This window comes from Vanacampus margaritifer, chromosome 1 (assembly GCF_051991255.1).
Source record: "Vanacampus margaritifer isolate UIUO_Vmar chromosome 1, RoL_Vmar_1.0, whole genome shotgun sequence".
NCBI classification, from domain to species: domain Eukaryota; kingdom Metazoa; phylum Chordata; class Actinopteri; order Syngnathiformes; family Syngnathidae; genus Vanacampus; species Vanacampus margaritifer.
In genome coordinates, this window is record NC_135432.1 from 36,057,522 (window position 1) to 36,079,395 (window position 21,874).

Sequence of the window (21,874 nt, forward strand, 5' to 3'; positions counted from 1 at the left end):
CTTATCCTGTGGGTTTTGGTACAAATAAACACTGCTGAATAAATTAAATGGGATTTAAATAGGAGCTGGATTAAATGTGGTCTCAGATTCAAAGATTATTGGCAAACTTTGTTCATATCACATAACATTTCGGGTAGATGTTTGTGACATTTTATACAATGAAAGGAATTCAATAAATGGAGCTATAGTATTAGTAGTGGTAACATTAATAGTGTGTACTGTATATGCTAATTTTATACATGGAAATATAAGGTACAGTGTTGCTTTGAGGCACAAGTGACTCAATTTATGTTTTTTTTTTATGCCAGCATGCAGCCAATTTTTGCCTTTGACTTGCATGTACAAACTTGAGATATGAGCGCTACATGGTGGCAGTGAACTCAACTCTCTTAACAACATACCAGCAGATTAGTAGATAAAATTTACTGAATAATTCTTCAAAAAAAAAAGAGGCTTCAAATTGGTTCTTGCTGCTCCCAATTCAAGTTTACTGTCAAACTAAACATCAAACAAAGACAACTACACATTGTATATTTAAAACAACCACATAGCCCAGCCCAGTGGTGGGCAAACTCGGTCCTCGAGGACCAGAGTCCTTCAGGTTTCGGAGGTTTTCCTCTTCCAACACAAGCTGATTCCGTTCAACAGGATCGTTAACAGGCTTATGCAATAGCCTGATTTCGGATCTTAACCATCTCGGAAAACTCCACAAAAATGATTATTGTTATGATTATTTTTGATATTTTATAGTTGTGCAGTGGTCCACAGTTAGTTTTATTATTAGATCAGAAACTGTTTAGTCTGAAATGCTGATTTGTAAAATGAGATGGGAACATAACATGCTTCCCATCATAAAAGCTTGAGGCTGAGATACCAAAAGAGGCAAGAGGTTGATCATCAGGTTGCTTGAATTTGAAGAGTGCAATTAATAAACTGGCTAAAATAAGTAGATGTGTAGCACAGGGTCATTTTCCTCTGGCTTGTTTTTATCTGCTGTTGCAATGTGCGGATAGTTGGAGTGTTGTGACTAACTTGGAACTGTCCTGTAGAATTTTCATCAAAATACATTTGACAGTTAAGATGTACGGGTAAAAATGTAAATCAATGGAAGATGGACGCTGGCTTACAGAAGGTTGTGGGCGGACCTAGCTGCTTTATGCAGTAATTGTGAAAGGTGATCGAGGGCGAGCAACTGGTTCGGGGGTGTTTCTCTCAAGATGGCTGTGCTAATGTTGATTGTGATCAGGTTATCTTGTGTGTGTGTGTGTGTGTGTGTGTGTGTGTGTGTGTGTGTGTGTGTGTGTGTGTGTGTGCGTGTGTGTGTGTGTGTGTGTGTGTGTGTGTGTGTGTGTGCGCGCGCGTGCGTGCGTGCGTGCGTGTGTTTAGAAATGTTGTACTAACGCACCTCACTATTTTCATGAGCAGAGAAGGATTTTGCATTCTAGTACACAAAACACACAAACATTCGCCAGCACAAAAGCTGCTTTTTTTTTTGTGTACAGGAAAATGATGTCTCCATTTTCCTTTGTGTGTTAACATTACCCTAGCAGACTGACATTAGGCTAATGATAATGGCAGCGATGCTGTGTGGAAAGTATTTCTTAATGAATATTTATGAATAATAAACATATTAAAGCAAGAACTTACCGGTTATATACTGGACAAATACAAGAGAAACCAAAAACCTTACTATATGAAATAATGTATTTATTTAATTTATTGATTTGTCAGATGTGCCATACATACAGGACATACAGCATAACTGAAATTACAGTCTTCTCAGACCTGGTGCAAAAATATACATGAAAAACAAAGTAAATAATTTAAAGCAATTGTGCAGCCCTCGCTGTTGTGAGGGTAAATAGTGAAGTACAGGTAATAATAATTAAATGTTAAAAGTAAGAAGTAAAAAAGTGTCATCAGTAGCTGAATACAAACAACAAACAAACGGTAGCAGCAATGTATAGTTCTGGGCATGGTGGTGGGCATGTATTGTGTTTTTGGTATGATGAGATTTGAGCGACTGAACAGAGCAGATCTGAACATCATCCATCCAGATTCCAAATCCAGTTGTCTTAATGTGAGGGGATTTGAATTAAACATGGGAGCGGTAAACATTTTAACATGGGGCTTATTGAAAAAATTTTGAGTAGGAAACAGAATTTTTGTGAGTTGAAGAGAAACTTAAAAATAGATGAAAATGTTATGTTCCTGGCATCAGGAGAAACCGCAAATAAGCAGAACCGTTGTTTAAGACGTAAGGGTTAAAAAGTTGTGGCTTATTGTCCAAACTTTACGGTAGCAAGCCTTCCAAGCACGTTTGAGGATAAAACACACTTGTGGCTGACTCCACCAAGCCGCATGCATTTTAGCATGTGATATGCCGCAAACACGCGCCACAATCATATACTGAGAGGCAACACCCATGCACAACGTCACCATCTGTATCACCTCAGCTTTGGCCACAATTGGAGCTGTTAAAGCAGGAAGCAAATGCAGGCTGAAAGCTTCTCTGCACACGCCCATGCACAAATAGAGTAGCTCACAATGCAGTAAATAAAAGACACGCATTGGACCTTGGACCTCCTCTGAGATCACACAACACGCACCGTGGCCTTTTACTGTCACTCTCACCCCCTTACACGTGTAACCTGGTGCACCGCTCAAAGCCAGCACTAATTAAAGGACAGCTTGCTCTGTAGACCGGGCTTGGTGCACTATTTTGGCCCGTATAATTACATACAGCACACCACATGTTGTTTTTTTCCACCATAAACCCAGAATAACCCTGAAGAAGTTACCAAGACCAGCTGCTGAGAAACCGGCCACGTTCACTTTCTCCCAGACAAGTTGAAATCCAGTCTGATGTTTTCTCACCCACTGTGCTCGCACCATTTGTTTCATTCAGAAGCAAAGTCACCATGCGGTATTCCATCCAGGGTCTCCTCTCGGCTGTCATCGGTGCAGAACTTCCCTCGGGCTCGGCACGTACTCTTTTCTGCTCGCTTTTATTTTAAGTCTCTTCATTCCGATGCTACGCAGCCACCCGCCGTTCTCCCTTTACGGGCTGACAAAGGTTCGGATCTGGCCCACGGGCAAAGTGCTGCAACTGATTCAAGAGGTTCTCGCTACGCTTGAGAGACTATTAATGGCCTTTTTTTGTTTTATTTAGTGGGAACGGGGTTATAATTGACTTTTTGTGGAAATACATCTAAACAGAAATTAGAATGAATGACACAGAGAGTTGTATGGTAGTTTACACTTAAAGATATTAGATTATCCACTTTATTCTTTGACACACAGTTGCTTTGCTGTAAATTTGACAGGAAAATGAATGTTTTTGTAGTTATGGAAGGACTTTGTTATCAGAACCTTGAGTGGGAACATACAGTAACACATCCTCTCAAACTCACACGGATTTCTATTTTTGGCCCACTCAAGTAAAGAAACACCTCAGGGCCACTGCCATGGCCACATGCACGCGCTCTACGGATTCTTCTTTTTCCATCTAAAGCTGAGGCTGGTCTGTTTTTTCCTGTATTGCAATGTAAATCTTTGAAAAGTTTGTCTCATTATGTTCATGAGTGAGCTGGAGACAATCCCAGCTGACTTTGGGCAAGAGGCAAGTTATACCCTGGACTTATCACCAGCCAATAACAGTGGGCTCATACTGTATAGACAAACAACCATTCACACCCACATTTGCGCCTATGGGCCAGAGTCTTCAGTGAATCTAGCATACATTTTTGGAATTTGGAAGGAAACCACAGCTTCTGGAGAAAACCCTTGAACCCAATGCTCCACACAGGAAAGCCAGAGCAGAAATTCAAACACCAAACCTCAGAACTGTGAAGCGGATGTGCTTACCATTGCTACATTGGGCTTCCTGGTGTGTAAACACATTATACAGTATTTACTTAGTTTGCATGTAAACATTAAGTATATTAAAATCTCATTCACTTTCAGCCATTTTCGCTGAAGCAACCCCCTTTGCTTCCGGCTGTTTTACTGCATTTTGACAGATTTTAAAAGGCCCACAGAATATTCTGATCTGTTGCTATAAAAACAGAGAAACAAAGATTAGAGTCTCTTCTTTCATCAGGAAAACAAAAGTATATTTGTATGTGTTTTTGTTTTGCAGCAATTAGCTTTAGAATATAGCTAAGTTTCATCATTATTCACAAATCTATTTAAAACAATGGGGGGAAATAGCTCTTTGCAACATGGCCCTGGTTGAGCTCTCATACTCTGCTGCTACCTGCTGGGCGTTTTTGTAATAACTACCCTTGCTGCAAGCATTCTCTTCAGTTCTGAGGCTGCATCAAAGCCTTTTGTATGCTCTAGCATTTAAAAAAAAAAAAACACACACATAAAATAAAAAAAAACGTATAAATATGTCTTTGGGAGCATGGAGCACATGAGTTAAGGCGAGCCAAATTCACATGTTGACAATTAAATTTCTCCAGCTGCAAAACTCCATTTATAATCGATTAACAAACAGCAGTGTTTCCCAAAGGCAACTAGGCACCATTTTTCATAAGAGAACATCACACTGCCCCAAAAAAATGTCATGGAAAGTATGAGTAGTGAAATAATGATAATCTAATGAATGTGCTCTTAATTTGACTTCCTCTGTGTGATATCTGGGCCTGCTTAATTGAATACAAAGCAGAAAGTCATTACTTTACTTGATTTTCTATATGAATGGCAACCGATGGACATGCATGCATCTAATGGAAAAGTAGTGAATCGTTAACTAAGATATATAAACAAATATATATATTTAACTAATGAAAAAAAAAAGTGAAATTGGATCATTTCCCTTGGGAGCCCCGATAATATCTCATGGCGCAAGCATTGCACATCACCCATATACATATACACTATAAATGAGAGTTGAAGCCTAAACAGTAAGAACAAACAGTAAACATTGAAGACAGCAGGGGAAAAAAAGTATGAGTGTGTGTGCTCGTGTACTCAACATTGCCGGATATCGAGCCCACTCACCAAATGGGTCCAGGTGTTTATTATTCACTGTGTGGCAAAAGTCTCTCGCTCTCTCACATGCTCACGCACTCCACTCATATACACACATGCGTCTGCTATTATGGCATCAATTTAGGCAACATCCGCAATTTTTTGTTTCTGTCATTTCGTCATGGTCTAGGTGAGTGCGCATCTGCTCAATAGTGAAGAAGTTAAAAGTGAATTTGCCACTTAGCAAAGCAGTGTAGCAACGGTTGTGCAACATGATACTGCGTAATGATAGTCTACATATGCAAAACACGTGCTTAATTAGCATCTAAGATTAATTGTGGGCAGTAGGAAGCAGAAAGAAAGACGGAATGAGGGGAAAAAGCAGCCAATACTGTACAGGATCCTAATGATGCCATTTGAAAAGCGACAGCAGAGGAAAGCCACTTGAAGGAGACCAATCTGTGCCGTCTCAGTGGCAGAATGAAAGCTTGGGCTTTGTGTCAAAGCATTTGGACTCTCATTGCAGCCTTATTGTATATGTGAGCATCACAACATTGCATCAAAGCCCGTCGTGCTCCAAGAAATTCATTTCCTGAGCTCCAGCAATACTTAGTGATGAATGTGACAGCTGTACCGCCCCTGTGTGTGCGTGCGTGTGTGCGTGCGTGTATGCGTGCGTGCGCGGGTCTCAGTCTCATCTGGCAGCGTCAAAGCACAGCTCTCTAATTTGGGGAAAATGGAGAAGAGTTAGTCTGTGCTCACTCAGCCAAACACAATTATACACTTTAGAAGACAGAGATTGTTTGGTGTGTTGGGGCGGGAGACGGTGTGGGAGGGGGTAGTCTGATTCGCTGATTGAAATCTGACTGGAAGATTCTGCTTTGTCAGCCTCACCAATTCTTGCACAAAGCAGCCACAATGCCACATAACAACAAAGTTTTTTGCAGTTTAGTGTTTTTGCCTGACATCTTTTTGATAACCACCTCAAACCGTGAACCAAAATCCACCTGCCGGGATGACCTGGATATTTTTTTTTCTTCCCCCAGACATCTGCCACTAAAGCTGGCTGTCAAGTTTGGATAAATGAGATTGTGTGTGAAAAGGATCCATTGTGTGTTTGTGTGTGATTTAAACGGGCTAATCTAGACACTGCCTCCAGGCTATTATGGTAATATAATCAATAGACAAAAGAATTTTCTTCAATTTGTCTGAACACACTTCCCTCTCCTCCTCACCACCATATTCTATCTCCCCACTGACCTCTTGTTTTCCCTGCAAATTTGAGTGCATTATGTCTTGCTCAACACACACATTAAGGCCCCGCTCCACCTGACTCCCAGCATCCTGCTGCGCCTAATGTCCAATTTGCCTGACGAAATAAGCAACGATGGAATATTTACTTTATACAATTTCTTTACATTTGAAAGCAAGACCTAATATTGGAACACACACACAGCATAAAGCCATTGAAATATTGCCTGTGAGAGACTGCCTCTCGCCAGACGAGGCTCTGGGGTTCCTGTTGAGAGACATTAGTGCTCCCTGTCGTACCCAGACATGCTAATGATATGTGCTAATGTACAATGGCATTCAGAGTGAGTTAGTACGTGCTTGCAGAATCGAGCATTAAGTGTTCCCCATGTGCAGCGATTTGGGCTCATTGAGCTGTTGGTTGTGTCGACCCCCGCGTGTCTTCTGCGTTTCTGTATGACCCGCGCTTGCTTGTTTAGCTTGTCAGTGATCTTGTACACGTCTGTCAGTGTGCATGTGAGCAACGCGCGCAGTGTGCATGCTTTTCTGCAACAGTGTGTGGCAGGTTTGACGGGTAAAGCCATCCGTTGGGTAAACAGCCTGTGTTTGGATCACAAAGTTCAGACCAGGCGTAAGATTAGAAATAAAATGCGATAAAATTCTGTCTAGCAAGCCCACATGTAAAAACATTAAAGTCTTCAACAACCAGTATGAGGCTGCCAGGATTATTGATGTGGATGGCTGGGACAGTCACACAAATTATAATTTTTGCAATTACATCATGTGGCCCTGCATGACATCACTCACATTTGCGACAAGATGGGTTTGAAAGTAAACTGTAGTTTATCCATTGGTGAACACACATACTGAAAATTAGGTTAATTTCTCTTGTCCCATTTAGTCATAGCTCCTTGCTGTTTTAGTCCCTCACGGTCGTAGCTCCTTGCACAGACCAGCAGTGAAAGTTCAAGTCGATGGTCTTTGTGGGTTCCTCTTATTTGTTACCATTCTGTTGCACTCAGAGCACAGGAGGAAAAGCATCATCTGATTGTGAAAGTGAGCTGAGTCACCCAGCAGTCCAGCAACTCCGCATACAATGTCTGCAGTCATCATAAACAAGAGGAGGTGGAGGCAGTTTTGCTGGTCTTTAAAAGCTGGCGTGAAAACGCAGATATACGACAAAATCACATTTGTAGTTTTATTGTATGCGCCCGTGAGTGGCTTTAATTAGCACTCTGCGGGGTGGGAGTATGTGTGCCCCTCCGCCATACTCTGCATAGACTTGTTTTTTTATTGTTTGCACAAAACATACACACACATGTTCATCATGAGGGTGTAGTGCTTACTTGTGGTTTCATGTGTTTGCGTTACCACATGTGGGGCATTCCAGTCCTCACTTCTTTGTTGTTTGATACCACAGAAACCATACGGCCACATGTATGAATGAATGTAAGCACTTTCGAAATGTTTCATGCAACGTCGCTGTGTCGAACTACCCTTTGGACTGCTTTTGAAATGGGGACCCACGTAAGGGTGCAACGGTTTCAGATTTTTGTGTACGATTATTGTCTGAGAAAAAAAACACGGTTTTACGGTTATTACGGTTATTTTTGTATACATAAAAATAATCACATCAGCATTCTTTGAAAATGTTTATTTTTAACAACTAAAAATGAAATGTTTTTAAAGTTGCTGTATTTTAAAACAAATACAGCAGATTAGACAGGCTCTTAAAATTGGGCCTTGGCACTATGTATAACAAGTGGATGATATGTACCCTCTTTTTCTTTCATCTTTTCAACTATACTTACATGTGAAATGTTCGTCCACAGCCTTTAAACTCGCGATTTGTGTAGTTTACTGCTACACATGTAGGCATTTTGCAGCCATACTGTAATGCTTATGCTGAGATATGTTTCTTGGGATCCCAAGATGGCAGCCCCGCAGCTTCAAAAGTCTCAGCCTATGGCCTCTCCAGCGGGCGGTCGTGGATGGCGGGGCTCGCGATGCCACGGACCGGAGCCCCGGGGTTGGGGACCGGGGTTGAGGAGGCAGCGGGCGGGCGGGCTGGCTGGGGGGCGGGCGGCTTTTGACGGAGCGCAGCGAGCAGTTTGCCGGTGGTTACCGGCGGCGCAGACAGCCGAGAAGCCCGATCATCGCAGCCTGCGGGGCCTCCGCCTTGCTCGCCACCACCGCCGCCTTGTTTCGGCCTCCCCTTTCCCCACGTCTACTCAACCTGGTCCAGGTCGGGGACGCCCACCGCCGGTGTAAACGAGGCCCGGCCGCCTCAGAACCCCACCCACAGCCGTCTAGTACGCAACTCTCCCCGGGCGGCGTTCAAAGCTGAGCCCTGTGTTGTTGTGCGCCCGCTAAAAAAGCCGTGTGAAAACAGAAGAGCTACGAACTATGCCCATGGCTCGTTTTGCGGCGCACGTGAGCGGAAATAACCAGTGTTGTTGAATGGCTGCGGTTATTTAATCCTGATGTTTAAAAACCATGGTTAATCGTAAAACCGGTTAATTGCTGCACCCCTAGACCCACATTTGGGGCTCATCATTTTGTATATGGACAAGACACAGTAAATGAGGTGCTCTTTTCTTTTTTGGAAAAAAATATTCCATGGCTGAGCTTGCGCCTATCCCTGTTCATTTTGCAGATCTCAGTTTTGTACTGTAGTGTCTTGGTTTAGATAGTCAACTTTCTGTTGTGCTCCCTTGCAGGTGGCACCCAGAGGTGAAGAATCCCGACCTTTGCACCTGTATGAGGAATTGGACCTGTCGCACCCCACACACACTAGGTAAGAGCTAGTATTTCTCCCTCAACGCAAGGAGAGAAGACAGGATTATGACGAACCTTTGTGCCCCACACACACACACACCCACACCCATCCTTCCCTCAAACACACACACACACACACACACATACACACAGACGTGCACAACCCAGCCTAATCCTCTTTGGAGCTCATAATTAAATCTGGAGTGTTTGCCTTGGGAGTGTCTACTCATCCCAGGAATAGGACTGATCAGGTCTCCAGAGAGCACAGCAGCGGCAGGAAGCTAACGCGTAGAACCAGCCCGAGGATGCTCAACTTGTCAGGCACGCGCAGCCTCTCATGTGGCTTGACTGCCGCTGTGTTCACTCCGTGTGTTTGTTTAGCTGCTCTCCTGTCAAATTAGGAACGTAAATACGTGTGGCTCATCAGTTCTCTGTAGAAGGTTTCACATTAGTGCAACGCAGCAGAGGGACGCACGGATGCAAGGTGAATGTAGGGAAGGACACCAGTAGGGAGATGAGAGAGAGAAAAGTCATTTCACGGCTTATTGGGCCGCCTGATATAACCGAAAGCAGGGAGCGAACCAAGGCGGCACATCACAGAGCAGAAGAATGAGTAACAATTCAAACTTGAGACTTCATGACATTGGATAGTATATCTCTCTCTCTCTCTCTCTCTCTCTCTCTCTCTCTCTCTCTCTCTCTCTCTCTCTCTCTCTCTCTCTCTCTCTCTCTCTCTCTCTCTCTCTCGATAGATAGATAGATAGATAGATAGATAGATAGATAGAGAGAGCGATGTGTATGTATATATATATATATAGATGTGTATGTATATATATATATAGATGTATAGATGTGTGTATATATGTATGTATATATATATGTATGTATATATACTGTATATATGTATGTATGTATATGTATATATGTATGTATATGTATGTATGAATATATATAGATATATAGATACATGTGTGTGTACATATATATATATATATATATATATATATAGATGTGTGTGTGTCAATACATATACACAGTGCTGCTCAAAAGTTGGTGAACCTCTTGAGCAATTTGGACTTTCCAATTGTTTCAACCTGATTTTGTCGTTGTTGCTGATCTGAACCATTACATTTTATATGAAATAACAGGTGTAGGTTTATCAATTCAATGCATTTTTTTTTTTATCATTTGTGTAGTAAAAACTTAATTAAAAATAATTTTTGGTCAATTCATGTAGGGGCAAAAGTAAGTGAAATAAGATGCATTGCTTAAAACAAACAGTCAAGTAGGATCAGGTAGGACAAATTGGTAGCTAAACTAACCACTGAAATGGACAAATGAAATGAGAGGTTTTGCAAAGAAATTGTGCATCACTGACTGAAACATAGACAAAACCATGTCACTTTAGTCTTACCCATTAAGGTCAGTCATGCTGAGAGAAAGAGAAATCTTAGAGGACCTCAGGAAGTGAGTAGTGACAGTACATCTGTCTAGGGAAAGCTATAAAGTCATCCAAAAAAAATTAACTTCATCATTCCACTGTGAAGCAGATCATCTGCAACTAGAGAACATTGAAAATACTAAAATGCTGCCTAGAAGTGGACGACAGTCTAAAAATATCAGCAAGAACCACAAGAAAAATGATCATTCAGGTACTTTTGTTTAAGAATGAATGACAATGTTAACATTCTTTTTGTCCAAGTCCATTATTTTTAATGTCAGTATAGTAGATTTGGATATGACTAAACATTTAATAAGGTTATTTTAATATGATAATGATTTTATAAACATTAACTAGATTTAATTTAGTTATAACAATAATAAGTCAGCATAAAAACAAACAAAAAGTTGGGCCCCAAGGTAAAAAAGAAATTAAGAACACCCGATCTACAGTAACCCATAGTCAGTGAAGATGCGCTCTAGCTCACCTTATTGTTCTCATTCTTATGATAACTATTGATACATTGTGTTTTGTATAGGAAAAATCAACCCATTTTCAATGTGCTTTTGCTTTTCATCCCCATTTTTTAAAATTATTTTGGGCCTTACACCTGCTGCTTGTCATCAGTGTGATACGCATGTACAGTTTCAATTTGCCTCGAAGGTTAACAAAAAGCTAGACAAAGAGTCGTATCTGTGAAAAAGCACGGCACTTAATATTGCAGCAAGAGGAGAAGGCAACATAAATATATTCTAAAAGTGTTGCTTTGTTTTGTATCTTCATCAAGGTGAGAAAAGGAGGAGGAGGAGGAAAACACAGCAGTGAATAGAATGTGTCTTTGATAACGGAAGTTGAACTTAGTGCAAAATCCCCTTGGGTGCCACCATTATTGAAAGCCATTTCCTCTCAAAATGAGTGCGCCTTTGCCATTGGCCTGGCTCTCATTAGCATACATTTGGGCTACCTTTGTGAAGAGTTGCAGCTGGAAGAGGGTGGGTGGAGGGTGAATGTGTGTGCATCCGTTTGGATAATTCACAAGTAAAGCACCTCACAGATGGAATCGCATGGAGAGAGGAGAGTACTTAGTAGATGGGTTGAAATTGAGGCAAAGTACAGTGAGAGTCAATCAGTAGATACAACTTATCTCTTCAAATGAAAGCACATTGGGGTGGGGTGAGGCGTCATTTCAAGTTCAAACCAGACCACGTTTGTGCTTTTCCCTTCAAGTTACTCCGGTGTCAGACGTCATCATCATTGTCGCATTGTTGAATCAAACTCAAAGGAAGAGCAGTTTGTGCACGCCAGTCCAGTAAACAGGATTTGAAGTGTGTTCTGGTGGCCCCAGGGAGGACGATTTTGTTACTTGTCGTCCTCTCTGTTAGCTGAGGGCTTCAACACAGCCGGTCGCTGCAGGCCACATATGCACGCTGACATATGGACAACATTAACTTCATTACCAATTCAAAGCAGCAGGTCAGGGGCTTAGTGACCCAGCCCCAGGTTATCCCATCAAAGCCCCGCCCCTGAATCATTCCCTGCAGATGATTGGATTAGAGCAGGGGGGGCCAAGTTCAGTCCTCGAGAGCCACTATCCAGCCTGTTTTCTATGTCTCCCTCCTTCAACGCAGCTGAATCTAATGATCAGCTCATCAGCAAGCTTTGCAGAAGCCTGATAACGATCCTGATCATGAATCAGGTGTGTTAGTGGAGAAAAACATGAAAAACAGGCTGGATAGTGACTCCCGAGGACCAAACTTGGCCTCGCCTGGATTAGGGGGTCTATGATGGTGCGCTGTCGCTGCTGGCAAGGCTGATGATTGGTTGATGAATAAGCCAGACAACATCCTGCTGAAGAATGGGAACGTTTACAATGGTCCTAATTGTTCATCTTTTCTTCTACACTTCTTCAGTTAGTATTTTGCCTTTTTCAACAAATTAGTATTTCTGGTATTTTGATTCAGGCCAAATTGATCTGGCAGTTAGGGGTTTCTCTGCCATGTCTCAGTATGTGAACCCTTACGAAAATGAGGCAATAAGAGAAACTCATGCATGTTGCCTCCCATTTTGTTCATCTTTTAGGTGTCACAGCTTGTGACGTAATCATCAGTTTAAGCTATCCGGCTTCTGAAGGACTCATGCAGCTCAGTGCAACTCATTTAATTATCATAAAAAGTCTGGTGAGGTCTATTTTTTCCCCCTTTTCAACAGCTGTATGCTGCATTTCAAACCGTGAACCAACATTTAATAGTTGATAATGAAACAATGTGCAGGGATTCTGGACTCGTTTTGAAGGTGCGCAGAGACAGCCGTGTTTGTCCAACTAAGCGCATTTGAGCTCACAGTCGGCAGTAGGAAATGAAAAGACTTTTGCTGGCTTTGTCACATGCATGGCCTCGTCTGTGGTGCTACCTGTTTACAATCATGCTGTGATTCCATAAATCCTCCCACCCGCATTTGTACGTCTCCTCTGTTTAGGTCTGTCTTTCTGCGTCCCTTCACCTCAAGTCCTCCCTGAGCTGGTTAGGGGAAAATACAATCATGGTATTATAAATAAATCAAAAGGTAAACGCTTTGAATTCTCAGTGCTGCCTGTAAGCTCCAAAAGTAATACATAGACTGTAATGTACATGACTGTGTGGTATTCAGGAATCCCTGTCTTTAAAACTCCAAAACTCAACTTGACCCCGAATAGAAGTGAGTGGGATAGTACAGACATGTGGCGAACTTAATATGAACTGTCAAGCCAGCCAGGAAACTCGACACGAGCTGCTACAGCAACTGGGGACAGAGAAATCCATCTGTTTCTGTCATTAACAGTAATGTTACAGATTTTCTTCTTTCGGCATGGCTCTATTGCACACTCACTCTCCTTCAGCCCAAGTATGACCCCGGACTGACAGAGACCACTATTGCTAATGGTGTTCCCATATACTGTACCAGTACAATCTGCCAATGATACTATGCATATCCACTGGCATCCTTTTCTATATTGCAGCGGTGCGCGCAAACGCATGCCACTGTGTACGGGACACGTGTGCCTGTTGTTGACATAGCCTTTGAATGGGCAACCTGCCATGGGTGGCCTGCTTGGTGTCAGTGGCGCTTGTGTAATGATGTCTAAAACTCAATTGTGCGCTTGCAAGGTTTGTTATGTTTGTGGAGTCTGCAAAAGTCCTCACACACTTTACTCAATTTGTGGTCTTAAATCTGTTGAATGTAAACATAAACACATGACTTGCCATAAAATAAGCAACCTATTGGTAATGCAAGGTGACTATGCCTGTAAGTGGGCGTGTCTAGTTGACATTGAAATGTAAATTGCCATTAAAGTCTTTTGCATGTGGGGAGCGTCTGTTCCCTGTCAATTGACTTGCAGGTTAGTGTAAGCTGGCAGATGTGCTCACATATGTGTCTGTCATTCATCTGCATGTTCTCCATTTCAGCAATTAGTGCATTGATTAATTAAATATGCAAATCTCATGTAGTTGAGTAACATGAATCTGTCCATTGGCAGTCACCTTGGTGTGTGTATGTGTGTGTGTGATTCTGAGAGGGGCAAATGTTGTTTTCAGCTCTTTAGTGCTTACAAAAGATTTGGGACAATTGTTGTCACAGGTGCACATACAACCGTTCAACATCGAGCTGCAAATATTTCTGCATTTGACACGTTTTTATTCATTTGCCTCCGTGAATGTTGCAGCAAGGCTGAAGCCAGCTGTATAACTCGTGGGATGAGGCTCTCTGTGGGTGACTAGGGCCCATGGACACTTTAATCGCCCACCTTCTTGGCCGGGCACACACACATAAATGCTCTCACATGGTTGAGGGCAAACTTCCCTTTTTTAGTGCAGTACGTTTGCATGCTTTACTGTTGATTCAATATGTAGTCAAATAAATTGCTCTCAAATAAATGCAAAATCTTTGCTGATGGACTCGATTCACAGCTGAGGGCCTAAATAGTCCCTTGAGAGCAGACCAAAGGTGGCCTCGAACAGCTGCACAGTGACCTTAGTGGGTAGCACATCTTTCTCACAGTTTAGAGGTTCTCTGTTCGAAGCTCCTTTCAGATTTTTTGCTGTGGATTTTCAAAAAGGAAGAGGTTGCACCAGAGAGGTTGGGTATAGTGGCCCCATCCTAACTTCAAGTTTTATTATTTATTTATTTATTTCATATTTATCACACACACAAATGTTTCAAATAATCAAGGTAATTTTAATATCTCACAGACAGCAATAACAACCTATAATGCAATGTCTAAATGGAAATGATTAAGGGAAAGAAATCTGCTCCTGTGTGGAAAAGTAATTGCCTTCTTCACCCTTGTTAAATTAACTATGATTAACCACAGTTTTTGGAAAACTGCATTTAATTTCACAGTGCACACCCATGCATGATTACCAGCAGATTTGTTGAATCAAGAAATCACTTCAACTGTACGTGTCAGACAAAGTGAAGTAAGCGACAAGATCTCTGAAAGATACAGCATCATGCAAATTAATTCAAAAAGTAATGAAAAAAAGAACAAGTGATTGAATCTATCAGTTCTTTTTGGAAGGTATGCAACCTGTTTAATGTTGCATACAAATAACACGTGATGTTCTGGGGCTGCTTTAATCCATCAGGACCTGGACGACTTGCTGTCATTAATGGACCAAAAAATGCTTCTGCTGCTGCTGCACGCTCTTGGGTTACGCAATAGGCATTAGGACAACGGCCCAAAACATACCAGCAAGTCCACCTGTGAATGGCTCCAAAAATTACAGTTGAGTGGTGAAGTAGATAACATTTCAGCTCACTAAATCATACAGTGTAATTTTTGTACAAAATAGATCACTGCTTCTTTCGGTTAGGGTGACACTTAGAGGCAAAGGGGACAGAATTGACAAATGCTCCTAGAGTGCTTCAATGCTATGAAAGTATCCATCCATCCATCTTCATCGCTTATCCGTGGTCGGGTCACAGGGGCAGCAGCTTAAGCAGGGAAGCCCAGAATTCCCTGTCCCCAGCCACTTCAACCAGCTCCTCCGGCGGAATCCCAAGGCGTTCCCAGGCCAGCCGTATGTGTGTATGTAGCATGTTCCGGGTCGTCCCCTGGGCCTTCTGCTGGTGGGGCATGGCTGAAAGAGCCATCCTAACCACATGCCCGAGGCACCTCATCTGGCTCCACTCAGCACGGACGGGCTTGCGGCTCAACTCTAAGTCCCTCCCGGATGACCGAGCTTCTCACCCTATCTCTAAGGAAGAGCCCGGACACCCTGCGGAAGAAACTCATTTCGGCCGCTTGTATCCAAGATCTTGTTCTTTCAGTCCCGACTCACAGCTCATGATAGGTGAGGGTAGGAACGTAGATCGACCGGTAAATTGAGAGTTTCCCCCATTCAGCTCTTTGGTCTCGGATTTGGAGGTGCTGATTTTCATTCCAACTGCTCTATACTCCGCTGTGTACCGCATCAGTGAGAGTTGGAGGTCGCGGCTTGAGGAAGATAACAGTACCTTATCATAGAGATGCAATACTGAGGACACCAAACCGGACCTTGGCTGCGCCTAGAAATTATGTTCATAAAGATTAGGAACAGAATCGGAGACAAAAGGGGGCATCATTGGTGGAGTCCAACCCTCACTGGAAACAAAGCCGATTTACTCCTGGCAAAAGTAGCCCGTATCGGGGTTCATTATCCCATTCATCCGAAAATGCAAAAGGAACAGTCAGTGCCATATAGTGGGGAACTAATAATTCATTAATTTATTGAAAAATATAATAAAAAGAGACTATGTCAATAGTATGTAAAAAAATATGTTGTATTGTGAGTCTAGTAATTACTAATCATTTTACATGTAGTCTCACCTTACAAGAGGCTGCCATGTTTCGCCGCCATCTTCCTGCTACGGTTGCCCAAAGGACAACTTTGCGAACGTAGTCAGCCCTGGTGGTTTTTGCATTGAGTTCAGACCCACTCGACCGCTGCTGGAGTCTGCAAATGGTCGTCACCGAGTCCCGTGATTCAGGCTCCCGTCGCTTGTCACCTTCAGCTTTGCTCACGCAAGCTTTTACTAAAGAATTTTTTTTTATTACTAGTTTCTCCCACTAGCTGCTCTTGTTAGCTGCTCCGGCTAAATCCGGACTTCACACCGACTGGCAAGCCGCCGTTGCTCACCGCAATGTTTCTTTGTTCACACAAAATAAGAATTAGTGGTAGGCTTGTGAAGTGTGGTCTCGCTGAGCCACGATAGTGTGTGTGCTTCTGCGTGCTTCTAAATGCATGCATTTTGGCTGCATTCTTTGTTATAGCGACATCTAGTGGCCACTTTATACACACTGCGCCTTTAAAATGATGTAGTATGAAATCAGCAAACCTCCCTCCCACCTTCCTCTTCTTCCCTTGTGAATTAAATGTCACCATCAATCATGGAGACTGCCGCATGCACAGAAAGATGGCTCCAATTTTCCATCAATAGACTTTGTGCCACAAGAATTAGATTTTCCAATCAAGTTGATGGATTTGGTTAATCCAACTTTTAAAAAGTTGAACACAATTATATTAAGGTGTTGCATGCATTTTAAGTAGTATTTTAAGTGTACGTAAACTGACTGACAGGGGTTAGTGGACTTTCAAAAAGCAGCAAATCATATTTGTCTTCACTTGGCAGCTTCTGTCAATTGACCCAATCTCATTTGTGTAGCATACTGAATCCAAACGGTCCATCCTTGTGGAAACGGAGTTTAACAACTGAGCCGCAGCAACGCATGTGTTGTGCGTGACTCCACCTCTGCTGACAGACAAGGCAACACTGTTCATTCTTGGGACCACCTGTGTGCACCGCTCTGTTTGGGTGGTCAAAACACACGCACACATTCTTGTATAGCACTCCAGCTCCAGTCCCGGAATATCCTGATGGGAAGGCTGAAGCCTAATCTGTGCTGAGTGAGGCATTCTAATTGGCCAGTCAACAGGTGCTGAGCCAGACTTGGGACTGGACAGCGGAGACGCTTTGGTATGATGACACAACAAGAGAGTTAGCGAGTTAGCGTTAGCCAAACTCCAGCAAGCCTTGTCACATGCAGTATTTTCAATTATGTCAACAGTGAGCAGCTTGCGCTCTTGTGGCGACATTAAGGATTGAATGTAATCTTATTTTATCTAAAGTAATCCTAATCTTTTACAGCAAAGTATGATGCAGACACTTGCAGCTGACTGCACCAGTTAAACCAGTACAGTCCTATATAGCCACCTCAGCACTTTTGAATGTCTGTCTTTCAGGAGGGACCCATATGATTACCCAACCCACTCTAGATCTGCACACAGAGAGCCTGCTCACTCCCAAGACCACTACCGGGACAAAAATCAATCAGCCCAGCAGCCAGCGTCCTACAACCAACGTCACCACACCTCATCTTCCCGTGTTGGACAGCAGCACCGTGCGGCCATGCCTCAGGACGTTCTTCCCTCCCCTACTACTGGCCGCAAAGGACGCCACCACTATGAGGCTGTACGAAACGAGCGGGACGGCTACCGGCAGGCTAGCCCGGGCCGTTACGCCAGCCCGGACCGCTATGGCTACAGAGACGACAGGCAGCCAGATCAAAGACGCAAGAACCCCATGATAGGTGCTGTTTAGTTGAAACTATTTGCAAGTGTGTGTGAAATATTATCCTGAGATGATTTTCTAAAGCAAAGATGGCCAAAAAGGAGACTGTGCTGTATACGTGCAAGCATGTGGATGTATTTAAAATTGTGTAAAACTGTAAGATCGAGGGAATTTAAATGACATATGGAACAAACTTTGTACTACTTTTTTTTTTTTCGTAGAATCAACGGTTATTTCCCAATATACTGGGTTTTACTGGGCAGGATATATAGTGAGGACACCTTGACTCACTGGTGGATGTCAGAATCACAATACAGGAAAAGGAAATGAGGTATTTTGCAAATGTACTTTTTTGGGGGGGTTTTGCAAATGAAATGACTTTTTATAGCTATAATTTGTGGTGTTGCTAATAAAGTGTAAAATGTTTGATCAAGTGCAGACTATAAATGACTTTATGCACAGTGCCTTTATCATTTAATTTAAATCATTCATTTTTATACAAACATTTTTCATTAATAAATGTGGAAATTATTTTGCCATATTTCATTTATTCACATGCATGCATATTTCAAATATGTAGTCTAACTAATACAACATCATTAGTCATCACTTTATAATATTCAGCCTAATTTTCCTGCACATCATCTGCGATAAATGAGCTCTGTGAGATGACTGATAGAAGTAGCCAGTGTTCTGATAAGGACCAAATCAGCAACAGCAATTAGATCTCCTCCAGGATGATGATTATGGCCCAATTTACTCTCCGAAATAAAGATGGCACTGATTGGCAAAATTAGTCCTGAAAGGGGGATAATTACTGTGGAGAGAGGCCGTTTTTTTTTTTTATCAGCCCTTAATTAGCGTCAAAGCCAACAGAGGGCAGGCCTCTGCCAGTCAGCCACGACACTCCTGTCTGCACATTTGAAACCGGCATCATCAAACAGTCACCGTGTTCAGATTCATTTGACCAAAATCAACCCGAGCTGTGGCTTCTGTTGGATAGTAATTGCACTCTGACACAATTTGTAAACCGCTTTAAATAGTGCAGAACTCGGGTAAAGTTAAACTCTTAAAAGTGTATGGGGGGGACAGCAATGCCGTATTTGTTTGTTCAACCACTTTGTCGCAAGCAGCAATTTTAGTAATTAGGATGTGAAATATCAGATCATTTACAATTAGTAAGTCATAAACTAGTACATAAACACTTAAAATTTTGTAATTACAGTCATTAGAAAGCCTTAATGTATTCATCTGTACTACCAACCCCTTCATAATGTATGTGTGTCTTTTTTCCATAATCAACCAACCCTACCAGAGAGCAACAGCTCGCAGCAACATATTGGGAGTGGGGGTAAAAAATTATGAACTATGAGTTAATTTTTGGACCGATGAACTTAGTTTAAAAAATATATATGAACTGAAGTAGTTCATTTTAAAATTAGTGCGCTGACCTTTGAAGTAGTTCGCATAGAAAATGAACTTTCCCTGATAGTTGTGACAGCAACTGTCCGAACACCGGAAAAGCATTGCAAAAGGTGGTCTCAAATAAATAAATAAAAACTCCCAACACATCACTGGAGCCTCACTTCCTGCTGTGTTATCTCAGGGGTCTAATCTACATCGGAAAAGACAATACAATACCATGGAACAAATATTACAATTTGGGAAAATATAGGTCAATGTTTATGATGGTGTTTGGGACAGCACGGAAGGACTTGCTGTCCCTGACTGGTCACCACTGCATATATCATACTGTAGCCCGGAGGCCATTGGCGGCGCCCGTCAGTTTTGTTATTTCCCAGCATATATATGACACATGTTGGTCCCCTTTTGCTTAGTTTGTTATGATGGTGAGGATAATAATAATAATTATAATACAAAAAAAATATGAACACCATTTCTATTCACACCATCCTGAAGATGAAAAAAAATTATTGTGGTTACAGCATCAAATGAGTTCAAATCATGACTGTTTGATCCACTTGACACTGCTCCGTGTCAAGGTCATCTTAGTTCAGATTGCGCTTGTTTTGGTTCTGATTTTTGAGATGTGATTCTGCTGCAGCTCAGTCCAGTACAACCAACAGACAATCCTTCGCATATCTTTACCTACACTGACGAACTGGGTTTACAGAACTGCCAGATTTTAGGAAACATACATCATTTCTAAAAGAAATCAATTGAAGCTTGTGTATATTTATAAAAATAATAATCATGAGTCAAATTGCTGAAACACGTTGAAAACAAGCCAAAATTAGTAGGTTGATTTGTGCAAGTACTCACGCATGCACTGTGTGTGCACATAAACTAGAAAATGAAGACGGAGAAAAAATGAAGAAGTTGAAGAATAGAAGTGCAGCGTTGCATATGGCAAATAACGTCATGACGTCAAAATGGAAGAGAAAAAATGCAGAGAGTGACACCGACGCACAAAATCGGGTATCATAGGCATACTTGGATTATTCTTAGACTTATCCAGTGTTGGTGAAATCCAGCATTTTGGAATATCATGTTTTTAAAACGTATTTGCAAATCTGCCTTTAGGTTAAAGCATGATGAAATATATGATTGTTCAACACATGTTAGTGGATCGGTCCATAAGCAGAAGTTTGAAGCCTCAAAAGAGTCAACTGGTCAAACCGTTGTTGTATCTCACAGCCACATTCTATATTGTTGATCATTAGAATTTATTGTCCCATTTGGAGATTTCCGAAGGCATGAGGGGTCCTGCCCTTTCCTGGTCCAAATCCTACTAAACCAATTGAAGTTTTTCAGTGCAGGTTGGCGAAGCGATGTTCTCCTCGGGGTCCCTTTCTTGTGGCGTACCACAAGGGTTGATTCTTGGCCCTTGACTTTTTCTTTTACTTATTTTTTTCTTTTACTACGAGGGTCCATCCAAAATTTTACATTGCTCGCCTTTGAACTTGAATTGTTTAAATTGGACCACATTACTCCAATCCTACATTCTCTTCACTCCCTGTGCACGTTTGTATCGATTTAAAAATTCTTATTTTCAGCAGGTGGCAGCAGAGTATAAGAGATCAACAAGAGCCATGTTGCAACAAGCTGTTTTCTTTAGTGTTTTAAACAGTTTTGTGATTAATGGTGAAAATTAGCTATATCCTAATGCTAATTGCTGCAAAACAAAAACAGATACAAAAAAAATCCTGATAAAAGAAGAGTCTCTAATCATTCTTATGGTAGGTTCCATGTTTTTATAGCAGTAGAACATAATATTCTGTGGGCCTTGCAAAATCAGTCGAAATCCAGTAAAACAGCCGGGAGCGAAGGGGGTTGCTTCAGTGAAAATGGCTGGGAGTGAATGAGTTAAGTCATTGCTAAAAAGTGTTTTATACTGTAAATAAAGTTGGATTGGATTGGAGAACTATTTTCCTCTGAAACCTTGTGTAAGGGCAGGCAATGAAAAACCTGCTAAATGCTGAAGCACATCCGAGGTTTGTTTTTTTATACCATTTTTTTTTCTTTTTCCATGATGAATATTGCATGAAGGTTAATGAAAGAATTCAGACAGAATTGAAATTCATCCTGTAATATGAATATTTGTGCTTCCTTGTGGTGTTGCGGTGTTAGCTGCATGGTTAAGTAGCACACTGCTGTAAAACGAAAGAACAAGAAGCCGTTCCCCCGGTCGCTTTGCTGTGAGTTGTGCACGGGCCAATTCTGTCCAACACCTTCCCTTGTTAGCATGTGTCAATCACACAGCATGCTCCAGAGAGGGCAGAGTGGAGGGCTCAACCACTTATCTCCCCCTCACACAGTTCCCAAAACGGCAGGCAGGCGGGGGTGAGGTTGTCTGTAGAGTGCACGTTGGGGTGACTC

The 21,874-nt window shown here is 42.0% G+C and overlaps 1 protein-coding gene across 2 annotated transcripts in view; it reads left to right on the forward strand.

The window, feature by feature from the left end:
• Positions 1-18,566, forward strand: part of pard3ba (par-3 family cell polarity regulator beta a) — a 68,603-nt gene extending 50,037 nt beyond the window's left edge. For both annotated transcript variants that reach the window (XM_077551524.1, XM_077551518.1), the window contains 2 exons: positions 8,949-9,025; positions 17,707-18,566. In XM_077551524.1, the coding sequence (XP_077407650.1) occupies positions 8,949-9,025; positions 17,707-18,064 (435 nt within the window). In that variant the 3' untranslated portion in view covers positions 18,065-18,566. The remainder of the gene's footprint in view (positions 1-8,948; positions 9,026-17,706) is intronic.
• Positions 18,567-21,874: the final 3,308 nt, after the last annotated feature.